We start from the raw sequence: 17,713 nt of genomic DNA on the forward strand, positions 1-17,713 counted from the left end.
CTGGATTAAAGGTGCAAGAGAGAGAGTGTGTGTGTGTGTGTGTGTGTGTGTGTGTGTGTGGCAGAGAGAATGGGCCTTATCAGACTCTGGTGGAGTTTCCTCTCGGACAGGAAGTGGGTTTCCTCTGCTTCCTGTTCTCCCCTGTATATGAGTGTGTTTATGTGTGTGTGTTTGTGTGTGTGTGTGTGTGTGTGTGTGTGTGTGTGTGATGTATTTAGGTGTGTGTGTGGGGCCCCAGGAGAGCGGGAACAACAATCACAGCAGAGAGAGAGAGAGAGAGAACAAGAGACGCAGAACAAGAGCGAGGCAGCCAAGACTCAGAAGCTAAAATAAGAGCAGCAGCCGAGACGGAGCGGCGATGGAAAAACCAACAGAGTGAGACGCACAGAACACAAAACTAAAAATAAAAACAGCGAAGAAGAGCGACGGGGGGTCTCGCCGGCACCGGACTCAGCTGACACCGGCCTGAAAGCAGCACCACGCTCCACCGCTCCACGATGGACTACGAACCCAAGAAACCCAAGAAGGTCAGTTCGGCTTTTCTCAGCCTCCGAGTTTCCACATCGATGTTCCATATGATTCTCATATTTTTGGATAAAGATTATTTTTTTAATTTCTTTTAAAGCTAATTCTGTCAGATTTTAATACCCGATTATAGTGGCGTAAGACATCTGTGATTTTCATCGTCCTCTGTCGGCAACACGAAGTAACTGCAGTTTACGGCGGCCTGTAAAGGACAGAAGCGATAACGAGGAAAACGCTGCTCAAATATTTTGATTTTAGTGAGACTTTCTGCGTTTCCTGCTCCACATTTCAGAGGGAAATCTTGTTCTTTTTCCTGCTCCACATTTATCTGACGGCCGGAGGTACGAGTTCCTCTGCAGGAGAAGCTTTTCCATGCAGAAACAGAGCAGCTGGAGCTAAAACATGAAAAATAGTAAACATTTTTCCAGTAAAATAAACTTCCAGCAGACTAAACTGCATTTCCCAGAACAATATGAATATGCATCTTGTGGGTCAAAGGTCAGAGGTCACAGTTCCCTGTGACCCTAACATGATCATGAAAGTGAGAATTGTGTGTTGATAACTGCAGATATGTGTATTTCTGTTAGTGTGTGTGTGTGTTTGTGTTTGCATATTAGAGTATTGTGCATCCATCTGCTGCCTGTAAGCAGCAGTAAACGTGTGTGTGTGTTTGTGTGTGTTTGTGTGTGCGTGCTATAGCTGTCCATCTGCACTGTGCTATCCCAGCTGTGATTGACAGGAGAGGAGTGATTGCTGACAGTTCCCCACAAAGACACACGCACACACACACACACACACACACACACACACACACACACAGGATGCTGAGGCATGTAGGTGGACACAATTTGAGTCTCTTTTTTCTGCTGAAATTGAAATTCAGATGAGCTTTGTTAGAAAGACGAGGGAGAAACAAAACAACCAAAAAAAAGAAAAAAAAACAAAATCAAGTGGAAGAACATTTAAAAATCAAATTAAAATATTATTTCTTTCTCTTTTTTTTGTTGTGACACACAAATGCAGAAAACAAAATTCAGGTTGATAAATTACTGTGTTACATGTTATTTATAAAGAATAATAACTCTCTCTCTCTCTCTCTCTCTCCCTCTGTGTCTCGGTGTCTCTCGCCCAGGGGTTCGTGTCTCCCATCAAGCGGCTGGTCTGGTCCAAGTCGGCTCGCAGGCCGGCGGATCGCGGCAGCGTGTACCGGCGGCCGCTGCACACGGTGCCGCTCTACCCCCCCGACTACCTGATCCACCCCGAGAGACTCATTTTCGACTACGTGGAGAAGGAGGTCAAGGTGCGAGAGGAGCAGAGTAGAGCACAGTAGAAAAGAATTTCACTAAGAAAGAGAAGAACAGAGTTGGTAAGTCCACCTGCTTGACATGAGTTTGACCTCTGACCTCTCGCCCCTCCCAGTTCCTGGGTCACCTGACTTGGGTGTCGGTGTCACTGAACCCTTCCAGCCGAGACGAGCTGCTTCAGCTATTGGACACTGCCAGGGTCAGTAATCAATAACCTATCACTGCTGCCAGGGTCAGTAATCAATAACCTATCACTGCTGCCAGGGTCAGTAATCAATAACCTATCACTACTGCACGGATCAGTAATCAATAACCTATCACTAGTGCCAGGGTCAGTAATCAATAACCTATCACTGCTGCCAGGGTCAGTAATCAATAACCTATCACTGCAGGGTAGGTAATCAATAATCTATCACTAGTGCCAGGGTCAGTAATCAATAACCTATCACTGCAATAACCTATCACTAGAGCCAGGGTCAGTAATCAATAACCTATCACTGCTGCCAGGGTCAGTAATCAATAACCTATCACTACTGCACGGATCAGTAATCAATAACCTATCACTAGTGCCAGGGTCAGTAATCAATAACCTATCACTGCTGCCAGGGTCAGTAATCAATAACCTATCACTGCAGGGTAGGTAATCAATAATCTATCACTAGTGCCAGGGTCAGTAATCAATAACCTATCACTGCAATAACCTATCACTAGAGCCAGGGTCAGTAATCAATAACCTATCACTGCTGCCAGGGTCAGTAATCAATAACCTATCATCACTGCCAGGGTCAGTAATCAATAGCCTATCACTGCTGCCAGTGTCAGTAATCAATAACCTATCATCACTGCCAGGGTCAGTAATCAATAGCCTATCACTGCTGCATGGATCAGTAATCAATAACCTATCACTAGTGCCAGGGTCAGTAATCAATAACCTATCACTGCTGCCAGTGTCAGTAATCAATAACCTATCATCACTGCCAGGGTCAGTAATCAATAGCCTATCACTGCTGCATGGATCAGTAATCAATAACCTATCACTAGTGCCAGGGTCAGTAATCAATAACCTATCACTGCTGCCAGGGTCAGTAATCAATAGCCTATCACTGCTGCCAGGGTCAGTAATCAATAGCCTATCACTGCTGCCAGTGTCAGTAATCAATAACCTATAGCTAACTAACAGTTTACTGATCAAGTAATCAGTCAATAAATGACTGTCAGCTTTAGCTCCCAGTTACTGATCAATAATTAACTGCTTTAATGATTAATAATCAATTACCAATCTATCTAATCTAATTACCAATCTATGTGTGGGTGTGGGTGTGTGTGTGTGTGCACATTTGTGTGCGTGTGTGCATGTGTGTATTTCTGTGCATGTGTGCGAGTGTGTGTGTGCATTCGTGTGTATGTGTGTACGTGTATTTGTGTGTGTTTCTGTGTGTGCCTGTGTGTGTGTGTGCGCACGCACACGTGTGTGTGTGTGTGTGTGTCTGTGTGCCTGTGTGTGTATGTGTGTCTGTATATATGTATATGTGTGTGTGTGTGTGTGTGTGTTCCTGTGTGTGTGTGTGTGTGTGTGTGTGTGTGTGTGTGTTCCTGTGTGTGTGTGTTCCTGTGTGTGTGTTCCTGTGCGTCTGTATATATATGTGTGTGTGTGTGTGTGTGTGTGTGTGTCTGTATATATGTGTGTGTGTGTGTGTTCCTGTGTGTGTGTGTGTGTGTGTGTGTGTGTGCTTGTGTGTGTGTGTGTGTGTGTTCCTGTGTGTGTGTGTTCCTGTGTTTGTGTTCCTGTTTGTGTGTGTGTTCCTGTGTGTATGTGTGTGTGTGTGTGTGTGTGTGTGTGTGTTCCTGTGTGTGTGTGTGTGTGTGTGTGTGTGTGTGTGTGTGTGAGCAGCAGCTCAGGGTGCTCCCTCTGAGCTCCAGCCTGGATCAGGACTGCATCCTGAGTCTGTCTGCTCGCTGCCTGCTGCTCACCTGGAGGGACAACGAGAAGCTGCTGCTGAGGATCCCCACGCACGAGCTCGCCGCCGCCTCCTACCTGCGGGACGACGCGCTGCACCTGCTGGTGCTCAAGACAGGTGGGACCCTGATGATGAGAACCACGTGGACTCAACCGTCACCTGATGTGTCAGTTGAGTCTACAGGGTTCTCACTTCAGTTGAGCGTAATGCCCCTTTAAAAGCATGTAGTGAGCAGGAGACTTTTACTGCACTACTTCTACTTGTACTGCGGTCAGATACCAGCAGAGGAACAGTACTTCTACTTGTACTGCAGTCAGATACCAGCAGAGGAACAGTACTTCTACTTGTACTGCAGTCAGATACCAGCAGAGTGAGAGTACTTCTACTTCTACTGCAGTCAGATACCAGCAGAGGAACAGTACTTCTACTTCTACTGCAGTCAGATACCAGCAGAGTGAGAGTACTTCTACTTCTACTGCGGTCAGATACCGGCAGAGTGAGAGTACTTCTACTTGTACTGCAGTCAGATACCAGCAGAGGAACAGTACTTCTACTTCTACTGCTGTCAGATACCAGCAGAGGAACAGTACTTCTACTTCTACTGCAGTCAGATACCAGCAGAGTGAGAGTACTTCTATGTGAGTAGATGTTTGTAGTACTCTTTCCATCACTGCATATAACAAAAACATAAACTGCGGCCCCTCCAGGTCTGAACGTGGACACGGTGGTTGCCGGGGGCGACAGCCTGGAGAGGAAGAAACCGACGGGCATCGACAGCCGGCGGCAGACGGTGAGCTGCAGCGGCGACCCGCGGCCTGCGGGGGGCACCATGGAGCGCCGGCACACCATCTGCGGCGTCGACTGGAGGCCGTCGCTGTCCAGGAGCAGCCATGACAAAAACAAGAACCTGGAGAGAGAGGGAGCAGAGAGAGGAGGAGGAGGAGGAGGAGAGCGAGGTGGAGGAGGGAGTTTAGAGAGGAAGAGGGTGGGAGGGAGCTGGGAGAGGAGGCAGCAGGGCTGCAAGCCGGGGGGGAGCTGGGAGAACCGCCGGGGGAGGCCGATGAGCGGGAGCTGGGGGGTGGGAGGAGGAGGCAGCTGGGAGAAGCGGTGCAGAGGAGGCGGAGGCAGCTGGGAGAGGAGGCACGGGGCAGGAGGAGCGGGAGCAGGAGGAGGGAAGGTGGGAGGAGGCAGCTGGGAGAAGAGAGGGGCGGGAGGAGCAGGGGGTGGGGGAGGAGGGGGAGGAGGAGGCGCAGGGAGCTGGGAGCGGCGGCAGGCCTGCACGGGCAGCTGGGAGAGGGGGCGGAGCTACGGGAGCTGGGAGAGGAGGAACCACAACCCGCTGGAGCCGACGCCCTGCCCCGACGCCTACTGCAACCTGGTGATCCTGTCTGTGGAGAGCAGGGTGAGTCTGAGGCAGGAGCCCCACAGGAGGAGGAGGAGGAGGAGGAGTCAGCTGCTGCGAAGCTAAAGTGGCAGTTACTTCATATAAAACAGAGGACAGGTCTGTGTTACAGGTACCGGCTAGGACCTCATTAACAGTTGATGTCCTGTAAACAGGAGACATAAATGAGACACGGGAACAGTATGACCGCTCATCTCCTTCACTCGGCAGGAAGAGGAAGGGTTCATTTATTAAAACATATTTTCTCATAAATCAACATGACAATTTCTTATAAATCAACATGACAATATCTCATAAATCAACATGACAATATCTCATAAATCAACATGACAATATCCACTGTCACACTATAAGTTGTTTTTCAAATGAAAATAATACATAGCTTCTGCTACTTAAATCCCTCCAAAAATGTATGAGCTAGTCGTTTTTTTAAAAAAATATTTTTAACCAGTTCTAATACACATAAAACCAATTTTTAACATCAGCTTTTTACCTAGCTATAACAGCCCATGGAATCGGGTTTTAGCACTCAACACAATCTGACACCTTCAAACAATACCCAGGCTTAACAAAAAAAATGTTCGGGGAGCAACACAAAACTCGGCCTGCCGCGGCACAGCACGGAAACAGGCGACGCCATAGAGCGCGAAAACACGGACACCAGCCCACAACACACACACGGCCAACCCCGCACCCGCACACGTCCACACACCCACAAAACAAGCCCAATGCTGGACACCAAAATACACAACATGTTAACATACTAATAACCACTCTCTCCTCCCAACATTCAAGTTCACTAACCTGTAAACAGGAGACATAAATGAGACACGGGAACAGTATGACCGCTCATCTCCTTCACTCGGCAGGAAGGCCGGAAAACGGACCAAACTGACGCAAAGTCCCCCCCCCCGGATGCGGCGGACGCACACTGCCCCCCGCTGGCGATCACACGCAAATGACTCCTGCTATGTACATTAAATAGTTTAGTGCAGTGTTGGTGGAGACAGGTTAAATACATATTAGTAGATGTTAAAAAAATAATAATAATTTTGCAATTACAAAAATTATCACAAATGTGATTACACTTTAGTGGGCATCACATCTGCACCAAAGTGTCACCTGACTTAGCTGATCACCACAGATAGATAGATAGATAGATAGATAGATAGATAGATAGATAGATAGATAGATATTTTCTTGATCCTGGAGGGAAATCTCAGCATCCAGTGGCTCAGTACAATAAATACACTACAAGATAAGTACACTACAAATACGATACAAATTTTGAAAAGACCAACAGAATGACACTGAACATTAGAACATTACACTGGGATCATGCATATTTCAATATGTGTTCCTCAAACAAATGAGCCTCGTCATTTTTTTAATAGTTAGAGGTCAAATCTGAAGCTCTGAATGGGACCACGTGTGCAGGAGGAGGGCAGGGATGAACACGGGAAGCGCAGGTCGGCCTCGAGCAGGAGGAGGAGGAACTCGATAGACGCAGATGAGGCTGACGGCGGGAAACAGGAGACGTTTCATCTTTGGAAGAGATGGCCGCCGTCGCCGCCGCCTTGCTGTCTCGCTGTCCCGGATCAATCACTGTTGACAGCAGCACTGTTGTGTGATGCAGGACCCCTCAGCCGCCCAAACAGCTGCCTGATTACAATGCAGCCTGTTCACCGAAAACGCCAAAGTTCCTCATTTACAAGATTTTAGTTTGAACACTAAAAGGTGTTTGGAGTGAGAGAGCAGGAGGTGGACAGGAGGCCAAAACAGGAAGAAAGAGATTCATTTTCAACAACCACTGACACGCAGACATGACCCGTCTGTCTGTCTGTCTGTGTGTCTGTCTGTATGTTGTCTGTCTGTCTGTCTGTGTGTCTGTTGTCTGTCTGTCTGTGTGTCTGTCTGTCTGTCTGTGTGTCTGTTTGTGTGTCTGTTGTCTGTCTGTCTGTCTGTGTGTCTGTTGTCTGTCTGTCTGTGTGTCTGTCTGCTGTCTGTCTGTCTGTCATCTGTCTGTATGTCTGTGTGTCTTTCTGTCTGTCTGTGTGTCTGTCTGTCTGTTGTCTGTCTGTGTGTCTGTTTGTGTGTCTGTTGTCTGTCTGTCTGTCTGTGTGTCTGCTGTCTGTTGTCTGTCTGTGTGTCTGTCTGTCTGTATGTTGTCTGTCTGTCTGTCTGTGTGTCTGCTGTCTGTCTGTCTGTCTGTCTGTCTGTCTGTCATCTGTCTGTATGTCTGTGTGTCTTTCTGTCTGTCTGTGTGTCTGTCTGTCTGTTGTCTGTCTGTGTGTCTGTCTGCTGTCTGTCTGTCTGTCTGTCTGTCTGTTGTCTTTCTGTGTGCCTGTTGTCTGTCTGTGTGTCTGTCTGTCTGTTGTCTGTCTGTGTGTCTGTCTGCTGTCTGTCTGTCTGTCTGTCTGTTGTCTTTCTGTGTGCCTGTTGTCTGTCTGTCTGTCGTCTGTCTGCTGTCTGTCTGTGTGTCTGTTGTCTGTCTGTCTGTGTGTCTGTTGTCTGTCTGTCTGTGTGTCTGTCTGTTGTCTGTCTGTCTGTCATCTGTCTGAATGTCTGTGTGTCTGTGTGCCTGTTGTCTGTCTGTCTGTCTGCTGTCTGTCTGTCTGTCTGTCTGTTGTCTTTCTGTGTGTCTGTGTGTGTGTCTGTCTGTCTGTCTGTCTGTCTGCCTGTCTGTCTGTTGTCTGTCTGTCTGTGTGTCTGTTGTCTGTCTGTCTGTCTGTCTGTGTGTCTGTTGTCTGTCTGTCTGTGTGTCTGTCTGTTGTCTGTCTGTCTGTCATCTGTCTGAATGTCTGTGTGTCTGTGTGCCTGTTGTCTGTCTGTCTGTCTGCTGTCTGTCTGTCTGTCTGTCTGTTGTCTTTCTGTGTGTCTGTGTGTCTGTCTGTCTGTCTGTCTGTTGTCTGTGTGTCTGTCTGTCTGTCTGTCTGTCTGTCTGTTGTCTTTCTGTGTGTCTGTGTGTCTGTCTGTCTGTCTGTCTGTGTGTCTGTCTGTCTGTCTGCCTGTCTGTCTCGTTAGAAACTGTCGTGCTGTCTGAGCTCCTCTCCTCACTCCAGCCTCAGAGCGTGAGGACGAGCCTTTTCCCAATTTCCCACATGAAAAAATAAAAGTGGCGCTGCCCTGGATCTTTCTCTAATAAGGGTTGACGAATCATTTGGCTCTCTCCGTGTGTGTCGTACAGCGGAAAGTAGGGCACCACACACACACACACGCACACACACACAGACACACACACACACACACACGCATATTCAATGACAAAGCTACTCTGCTGTAACTGCGACTTCGCACTGTGATGTAATGGCTCAGCTTATGCAACAGTGTTGTGTGCTGTTTGTTTGTGAGTGTGTGTGTGTGTGTGTGTGTGAGAGAGAGAGAGAGAGAGAGAGAGAGAGAGAGAGAGAGAGAGAGAGAGAGAGAGAGAGAGAGAGAGTGACTGAGAGGTTTATCCTCAGCCATTGTTAAGCTGATCCCCGGAGCAATATGTTTTTATTGGCAGGATTAGTTTGTCATTGTTGAAATGTACTACCATCACCATGCTGTGTGTGTGTGTGTGTGTGTGTGTGTGTGTGTGTGTGTGTGTGTGTGTGTGTGTGTGTGTGTGTGTGTGTGCGCTGTGGATAAACTGTACAGTTGACTCAGTTGTCCCGTACTGTGATGTGTTTATTCAGCACATTGAGGCCTGTCAGCATCTTAAGCTGCTCTCAGCCCGTCTGATGGGGCGTCCGTCCGTCCGTCCGTCCGTCCGTCCGTCCGTTTGTTCTGCATTTCATTTGTTTTGTTTGTCTTTGTCCGAATCAGAACGGGCCAAAGAAACCCGTTCTGCTGCCTCTCCGTGCCTCTCTCTCCATCACGACCGAGACAAATCTAACGGAGATGGACGCGTCGTCAGCAAAGAAAATCACAGCACGTCACCGTCTGCCAGAGGAGCCTCCTAAAGTCTTGATTGTGATGCATTCAGGTTCAGAGTTCGGATCGGACCGCATGTTTCTGTCTAAACCCGACCCGAGACAAGACCATGGTTACCAACCCTTACGGAAAGAAAATATATTTACCAATATATTACATGAAATATATTACAATGTATTACAAGATATTACATTTAATATATGGAATTACAATATATTCATATGTTATGTATTTGAAAATGTCTTAGCAATACATGGAATAATATACTGGTGAAACACACATAATACAATATGTTTAAATACAGTATATTGCATCAATATATTTTAATACATGGAATAATACATAAGTAATTGTGCATTTCAGATATTGCAATAATTGGAAAATATAAAGACTAGTTCCCATATATGGAAATGTATTATCTAATATATCACATGATATTTTCCAATATACTGCAATATATTTTTGTTTCGTAAGGGAAGACCAACCTGAACCCGACAGGCGTTCGTTTTTTTTGTGTCCGAGCCCCAGATTTTGCTCGTCCTCCATCACCAGGTCACATTTACAACCTGAAGTAACCTACGTGTTGCCTTCAGTGTCGTCACGTAAACTCCATCACCGTATAGGACGCTGCCCACAGCAGACAGCAGGTCCGTCATTTTACACTAAAATAACTCCGACGTGACCAAACCTGATGCCAACCTGAATATAATTTCTACATTTTTGTGCCTCCCACCCACCAAGGTTACCATAGTTTTGCATTTTTCATTATTATTTTTTTTTTTCAACTGGTTTTGACTTTTTGTTTTCAATTTCAGGTTAATTTTAATTAGTTTTCTAAAGCAGGATTGCTAGTATAGTTTAGTTTTTATTAGTTTCAGTGGTTTAGTTTTGTTCTTTTTTGTAACAGGGTCTTTATCAGGTAAGATTCAAAAAAGCCAGGGAGTTTTCCTTATGTCATCAGTTTTCAGTAACTCTGTTCCAAACTTTGTGGTATTCGACTGCAGTTTATATTTTGGTACAATTTACATTCTTGATTTTTTTTTTTTTTTCCTTAATTTTTATTTAACTTGGCAGCACTCATCCATACACCTCAGCCTGCAGAACAAACTGAACAAACCTCTAAAGTCTGACAAGCAGAAATAGAAGTTATTAGGGTTATAAATCATGCTGCCTAAACAGTTAATTTAATATATAATTAATTTTTGATTAACTGTATGTAATTATGTTTTAATTATAGCGGTAATTATGTTGTGACTGTTGTTTGGTTTTACGTCTGGCTTATGACTACAGCTTTTTCTTGTCACATAAATGTGTGTGTGTATCTGTGTGTGTGTGTGTGTGTATGTGTGTGTGTGTGCAGGACGCTGCGGAGGAATACTGTTCTCTCATCTGCCAGATGTTCCAGATCATCTACGGTCACCAGACCATCGAGTGTGTGGACAGAGCCGGGTTTCACTACACCATGCCCGACCGCTACTGGCTGCAGAGGAGTGAGTGGCGGGTCCAGTTCTGTGTTTCTGTCGGTCCCAACTGGATCAAAACAAGTGAAACAACCAGCAGCGCCTTACTTTATTATTTATTATAACCATTTACTATTTGTTTTTTTTTATTTATTATTATGATTCTCTCTGCAGGTGACAGCTGTCTGACGGACATGTCTTACAGCTACGACGCTGAGTTCAGCTGCTGCAGCTCCTAGTGAGTAGTGTGTGTGTGTGTGTGTGTGTGTGTGTGTGTGTGTGTGTGTGTGTGACATGCCTCGGTACAGGTTATGACCAAGTCTAATGTCCCATGGTCACTGCGGGAAATTTTTGGACCTTGTTCCTCTCAACATTTCGAACAATATAAAAGTTTTTTTTTTTTTTTTTTAGTCTTGCTCTGTTTCCATTGGCTCCTGCCGCAGAGATGTTGCTAGGCAGAAAAAAAGCTTACCTTGCCATTGGCGCCACCGACAATGAATGACCTTTCTTTAGCTCTCCAGCATCTTTGCACTCGTGACTCCAGCTGGCCAACATGCAGCACGCTCTGCACCTGCTGAGGGGAAATACCTCTCCATGCCAGGAGGGGGCAGCACTGTCAAAGAAATTAGAAACAAACTAGGGCTATCCAATCAGTGTCTGCGTCTCTGCATCTTTCTGCGTCTCCTGAGGCTCTTTGATTGTGGAGGAGGTGGCGTTTACCCCAGTTAGCTCCTTTTGCGAGTTACCATTTCTCTCCTCACGCCCTGATGCACTCAGACCGGACAGCCAATCAGAAAGCTGTTTCCAATCGATTCACCGTGCTGAATCAGCCGGGACGCTGTTTAGAGCTGATGACGTCTGAAAGGACAGGACAAGTCCAAGATGGGTCCCGAGGGGCCAGACAGAAACTTAGGCGTGGTGTGTCAGGGGCTTTAACCCTATAAAGCCATTTGTATCATATATGATACACATTTTCAATTCTGTTTTTCGTTTTCAGTTTAATCAATACTTGACCAAAATACTGTTGGATACCTTTGAACACTTCCCCTGTTCACCCTGGACCATACCATTGGCACTTCAAGTACATATCATATATCATACAACAGAAAGGTCATGTAATAACATACAACAACACTTTTTGAATTTCTTTTTTATATATATATTTTGTTATAGGACTAAATAAAGGGTTCAAGTTCAAAAAATTGGAATTTTCTGCCAATTCTTTCATACTTCAGGCTTTATAGGGTTAATCAGAAGAAATCACCTGATCACACAAGATTCGGTTTGAATTAGGGCTGTCCTAAATGTTATTTTTCTCTGGATTAATCTATCAACTATTTTGACGATTAGTTGATTAGTCAAACAATAAATTTTTCAAGTTTTTTTGTTTTTGTTATGAGCGACGTATTAACGTGCATCATTAAGTTTCGTTTCTCAAAGCAGCGTGGTGTTGCTTTACCTCATTCATGCTGCCGTGTTCCCGTAAATTCACATTAGTTGGTAATTAGTGAGTTAGACTTTCGATTGTCCAGCTTTTTGCTTCCTGTCGTCCTCCAGCAGCACTAGGATGTCGCCGCTCCAGCTGCTCGCTCGTCGCCGTGGTGCTGCTGTGGTGCCATCTCTGCTTTGCAAAGGCTGCAGACAACCGAGTCATTTGGCTTCTCTTTAAAATATCTCCACACTTCTGACGTCTTTCTGGCTGTTTGGTGCCTCTGCTGCCTTCTGCTCCGTCTAAAATGCTCGGACCTGGAGCCTCTGCCGTTTTTTTCCACTTCTGTTCATGAACGTGAGCGTCTGCTGTACGCTGTTTGTGGAAATTGTGTAATCGACGTATTCGACAACAACTTGACGGTATGTTGTACGTGTCGACGTACTTACGTCAGTGACGTAATCGATTAAGTCGATTCATCGGGACAGCCCTAGTCTGAATTGCTACTGCTGTTTTGAATGAGCCTGTCTGTCATCCAGTCACCCTGTCTTTGTCTCCTCTCCCCCCTGTCCAGAGGTGGGTAGAGTAGCCAAAAATTGTACTCTAGTAAAAGTACTGTTACTTCAGAATAATATGACTCAAGTAGAAGTAAAAAGTACTCATCCAAATAATTACTTGAGTAAGAGTAAAAAAGTACTTGGTGGAAAAACTACTCAAGTACTGAGTAACTGTTGAGTAATGTCTTTATTTTTTAACACAAGCATTCAATCAGACAGACAACAATACAAAATAATTTGTATAAATAATACATTTAAATTAATTAAATCAAAAAATATCTTAAATTAAAATAATCTTCAAGTAAAATAAATAATAAAAATAATAACCTTAACCTTAATGACCTTTCTGAAGAAGGAGGAAGTTACCTCCAAAACTGTCATGGTAAATAAACATCCGTATGTCTGATTAAAAGGAACAAAAACGTCTTTTAGTTAAAAGGAAGACATGACCCGCTGACCGTTGATTCTGCCATTTTCATTTGATTCGCTCCGACTGACTGTGAAAAAACTGTAAACTCCCGTCCCGCTCCCGCCGCTGAGATTGAGTACGGTCACGTGACGAGGGTGCACGGCTACGGCTACGTTTGATTGGTGAAACACAGTCACATGGTTTAGCCCGGCGGATTTCCACTGCTGTTTAAATTGTTAATACTTCTGTTTAAATTGTTCATATTTCTATTTTTTTTTATAATCCTTGTTTATAGTGTTTATATTGCTTACTGCTATTTATCATGTGTATACTGTATATTTCCTCTAAATTTGCACATTCACCTACCTCTTTGCACATTTTATACACCCATGCACACATTTTTTTTTCAGTTTTTTTTTTTTTTGTTGTTGCACATGGCTTTTTGCACACTGGGTTGTACTTAGATCTTATTCTGTTGTACTTAGATCTTATTCTTTATTATTATTTTTTTTTTTATATTTTTTTATTTACTTAATCTGTAATCTGTGGATACTGCTGAAAAACTGTGAATTTCCTGCGGGATAAATAAAGTTTAACTTTATTATATGTTTCTACTGTTGCTGCTGGAACACCAGGATTTCCCTGGTTGGGATCAATAAAGTATATCTATCTATCTATCTATCTATCTATGTCTCTCTCTCTCTCTCTCTCTAACAAAATAAAACATTAAAATGATCTGTACGCGGGGGAATAAAAGTAACGAGCTCAGTGTAGCCTAATGTAGCAGAGTAAGAGTACAGTTTTTTCTTCACAAATCTACTCAAGTAAAAGTAAAAGTATAGTGATTTAAAACTACTCCTAGAAGTACATTTTTTTCAAAAACTTACTCAAGTGAATGTAACGGAGTAAATGTAACTCGTTACTACCCACCTCTGCCCCTGTCTGTCTCTCTACTGATGCATAAATTAGTCAGTCTCTCTCTCTCTCTCTCTGTCTGTCTGTCTCTGTGTCTCTCGCCCACAGTGACGGCTCTCAGGAAGCCTTCGAGCTCTACTACAGCGAGACGTACAGCGAGAGTTCGTCTCTGTCTCTGCAGGACTCCCATCGCAGTCTGACGTCCGCCAGCGACGCCGGAGACAGCAGCCCCGCTTTGCTGCTGATGCAGGAGTACATGAGCACTGTGAGGGCCCCGTGTGTGTGTGTGTGTGTGTGTGTGTGTGTGTGTGTGTGTGTGTGTGTGTGTGACCTATTGAAGCTTTGCAGTTTCATCACCAATCTGCTACCAACCAGCTGAGGAACACTGGAGGACAGTCTGTGAGCTGCTAAAGTGTAAATGTGTGAGAAGCTTGAGGTGTGTGTGTGTGTGTGTGTGTGTGTGTAGATCCAGTCAGTCACGTTGTAAAACCATCTGTCACACACACACACACACACTCACACCGCTCAGCTGACGGGCGCTCCGTCCACATGGAGATGACGGTGCATGTCTGTGTCGACACCAAAACACAGTGAAAGCTCAATTTTTTGGAAATTTCTCTCCACAGTGGATTTCTTTTTTTTTTTTTTTCGTTCTTGTTTTGGGGTGTGGACGGCGAACAGGAAGTAATTTGATTCCTGCGACGTCAGCTTTGCTTCATGCTCCCCGTGGGACGGAGATGCTGCTTTGATCCTGCACTTCTTTTCCTTTTTTTTTTTTTTTTTCTTGGCGTTTCTGCTTCATTTGGCAGTGAGAGCAGAGAGAGAGAGGGGAAAGGCAGGAGAGAGAGAGAGAGAGAGAGGACGAGCTGCAGCAAACGGCCTGAGGTCGGATTCGAACCCGGGACGCTGCGATCAGGACTCAAACTTAACACCTGGGATGCACTTTTGTCTTCACTTTTGGACGTCATTGAGAAAACAACTGCAGTCACTCCTCAGCGTCTTTGTGCATTTTTGCGTCCGTGTGTGTACAGAGATTTTCAAAAATGCTCCTGTGCAGATGAAAATGTATTATTTTGTATTTTTGTGTGTAAATCTAAAATTGGCTTTTCGAAAACGACACGGCCTGAGAGTCATGTGTCGAATAATTTCATTTCTGTTCATTTATTTACTTTTGGGGTTTTACTGCTGCACACCTTTTTTTTTTTATCACAGTCACTATCATGTGGAGCATACACACACACACACACACACACACACACACTGCTGTCTTGCATTCTGACTGTTAGGATTAATGTTCGTAAAGTTGGTAACAGACTGTCATCGCATCATTTTCAAGACGGATTAGAGATTAGAGACTGAGATTGAGAAAGTTCTGGAGACAAGACGGAAACTCTGAATGTGAAACTTCTTAAGACGCAGATTTTTTTTTTTTGAAAGGGAGATATTTTACACTGTCTTTACTGGAGAGGGCCTGGTGGCAGTCCTTACCTGTGTGTGTGTGTGTGTGTGTGTGTGTGTGTGTGTGTGTGTGTGTGTGTGTGTGTAGCTGCGCAGTAAGCTGAGTCCGGCCGAGCTGCAGGAGTTCGCCGTGCTGCTCAGAGAATACAGACTGGGATCCAACATCGACCACTTCTGCTCCGAACTGCTGCAGCTGTATGGAGACAGCCGCAAGTTCCTGCTGCTGGGTGAGACACACACACACACACACACACACACACACACACGGATACACACACACACACAGAGAGAGAGAGAGAATTAAATTGAATTGAATTAAATGAGACAGAACTTCTGCTCTGATTTACACCTGCAAGTTTCTATGGCTGTGTGTATGTGTGTGTGTGTGTGTGTGTGTGTGTGATGTTTTCTCAATGACTTCTCTTTTAACCAACTGAAACTGTATGGGGAAGCCACACGTTAGTATTTCAAAGGCTGTACTGAATGTGTGTGTGTGTGTGTGTGTGTGTGTGTGTGTGTGTGTGCGTATGTGACTATATCTTTACCTGTGTGTGTGTGTGTGTTTGCCCTAACAGCTTATGCTCTGACATCTTCTACAACTGAGGAAACCACAACTTCCTGTTTGTGTGCGGAAACAGAGAGAGAGAGAGAGAGAGTGTGTGTGTGTGTGTGTGTGTGAGACAGAGAGAGAGAGAGTGAGAGAGTGAGGTTGTGTGTCTCTTCTGCTTCCTAACCGCTCCTTCCTAAAGTTGGTTTGTGTGTCGTCATGACTGTGAGCGGGCTGGGTGACAGAGAGGGCAACCGCTTCAAACAAACCACAGGTTATTAAGTGTATTGCCTAATGTTCTGCTTACACACACACACACACACACACACACACACACACACACACACAGATATATAAAGGATTGATTGGATAGCCTGTCATTTGATCCACTTTGACGTGTGTAGATGCCGTTTTTTCAAAAACTCGAAAACAGAAAAGGTGCCGTAAGTGAAGCAAAAAAAATAATAAAATAAAATAAAAAAAAATAAGTGGAATTTAATTTCTAACTCAGCTGATTTGTTCATCCCACCAAAAAAAAAATAATCTCCTCCCTCCATCCAAATCCCCCAGATCCTCGAGGATTTCGGTCCCTAAATTCATCCGCTGGCTTTACAGTTACAAACGAAGCTCTGTGCCTCAAGGAACCGCTTTACTCATTTTGTTTCTAAATCATTCAGGAAAGGTGAAGTGAATGTGATTTTAAACTTTTTGAGGGAACCTCTGCAGCACACTGGGTGGCTCTCGGCCTCCACATCGTGCAGAAACCCTCTGAAACCTGAGCCAGCCGGCTGGAGGAAAAAGGCGATGAGCAACTCAGCGAGAGATGATACCAAAATGAAGAAGAAATGAGTTACGTTATGAGAAAATGACCTGAAGGAAAGAGAAAAAACAAACAAACAAAAAAAAACAACAAAAAACAAAAAGGGAAATCACCTGAAATGAAGAAACAACAGCAAAAAAGATGTTTATGCATTTCGTAGATATTACACTAAGAGCAACAGCTGATCGTGTGAATACCGGGTGTAAAAAACTTTATTTTTGTTGATCCTCCATAAAGTTTCTGAAAGCACAAAAACTATTCCACTCATTCCGTCTTTTCCTTCGTGTTTTTTTTTTCTTTTTTTTTTTTCCTTTTCCTTTCAGGCATGCGTCCGTTCATCCCAGACAAGGACGTCGGGGTGTTTGAGGGTTTTCTGGAGGGCATCGGGATCCGGGAGGGCGGGATCTTAACCGACAGCTTCGGACGCATCAAACGCAGCATGAGCAGCACGTCGGCCACCGCCATGCGAGGGTGCGTACTTCAATTCCATCTGTATATTTATTTTTATTTTTATTTTAATATTTATTTGACAGGGGCGATACATACAACATTGCCACAAAAAAGGGAAAATGTGATGTATAAAAGACGTCTAGCTTCAGCTAATTTGCAGTCTTTGTCCCTGGTCAGGCTTTTAGAATACAATGAGATATACTGAATACAGAAAAAAAAATACTAATAATAATAATTAATTAATTAATTAATTAATGATACAAATGCAGTGAATAATACAATAGATAAATAAACACAGTTGCAGTTCATATTCATTACCATCTGTATATTTCACATCTCATATCTCTTTTTCTTAGCTTAGCCCTTATTGTATATTTTTAGTTTTTAGCCTTTATAGTCTTTATTGTATATATTTAGCTTTTATTCTATTTTATTTAACTTTATTATATGTTTCTACTGCTGCTGCTGGAACACCAGGATTTCCCTGGTTGGGATCAATAAAGTATATCTATCTATCTATCTATCTATCTATCTATCTACATGCACCAAATTGTCGGAGTTGTC

The 17,713-nt window shown here is 44.2% G+C and overlaps 1 protein-coding gene across 1 annotated transcript in view; it reads left to right on the top strand.

The window, feature by feature from the left end:
• The first annotated feature begins 296 nt into the window (after window positions 1–296).
• ccm2l (CCM2 like scaffold protein) overlaps window positions 297–17,713 on the top strand; it is a 19,511-nt gene continuing 2,094 nt past the window's right edge. Inside the window, exons 1-10 of the mRNA XM_030055816.1 lie at window positions 297–527; window positions 1,658–1,825; window positions 1,945–2,028; window positions 3,721–3,904; window positions 4,495–5,189; window positions 10,465–10,594; window positions 10,739–10,802; window positions 13,983–14,139; window positions 15,421–15,559; window positions 17,023–17,170. Of these exons, the coding sequence (XP_029911676.1) occupies window positions 498–527; window positions 1,658–1,825; window positions 1,945–2,028; window positions 3,721–3,904; window positions 4,495–5,189; window positions 10,465–10,594; window positions 10,739–10,802; window positions 13,983–14,139; window positions 15,421–15,559; window positions 17,023–17,170 (1,799 nt within the window). The 5' untranslated portion in view covers window positions 297–497. The remainder of the gene's footprint in view (window positions 528–1,657; window positions 1,826–1,944; window positions 2,029–3,720; window positions 3,905–4,494; window positions 5,190–10,464; window positions 10,595–10,738; window positions 10,803–13,982; window positions 14,140–15,420; window positions 15,560–17,022; window positions 17,171–17,713) is intronic.

The sequence above is a fragment of the Myripristis murdjan genome, chromosome 7, assembly GCF_902150065.1.
Source record: "Myripristis murdjan chromosome 7, fMyrMur1.1, whole genome shotgun sequence".
NCBI classification, from domain to species: Eukaryota; Metazoa; Chordata; class Actinopteri; order Holocentriformes; family Holocentridae; genus Myripristis; species Myripristis murdjan.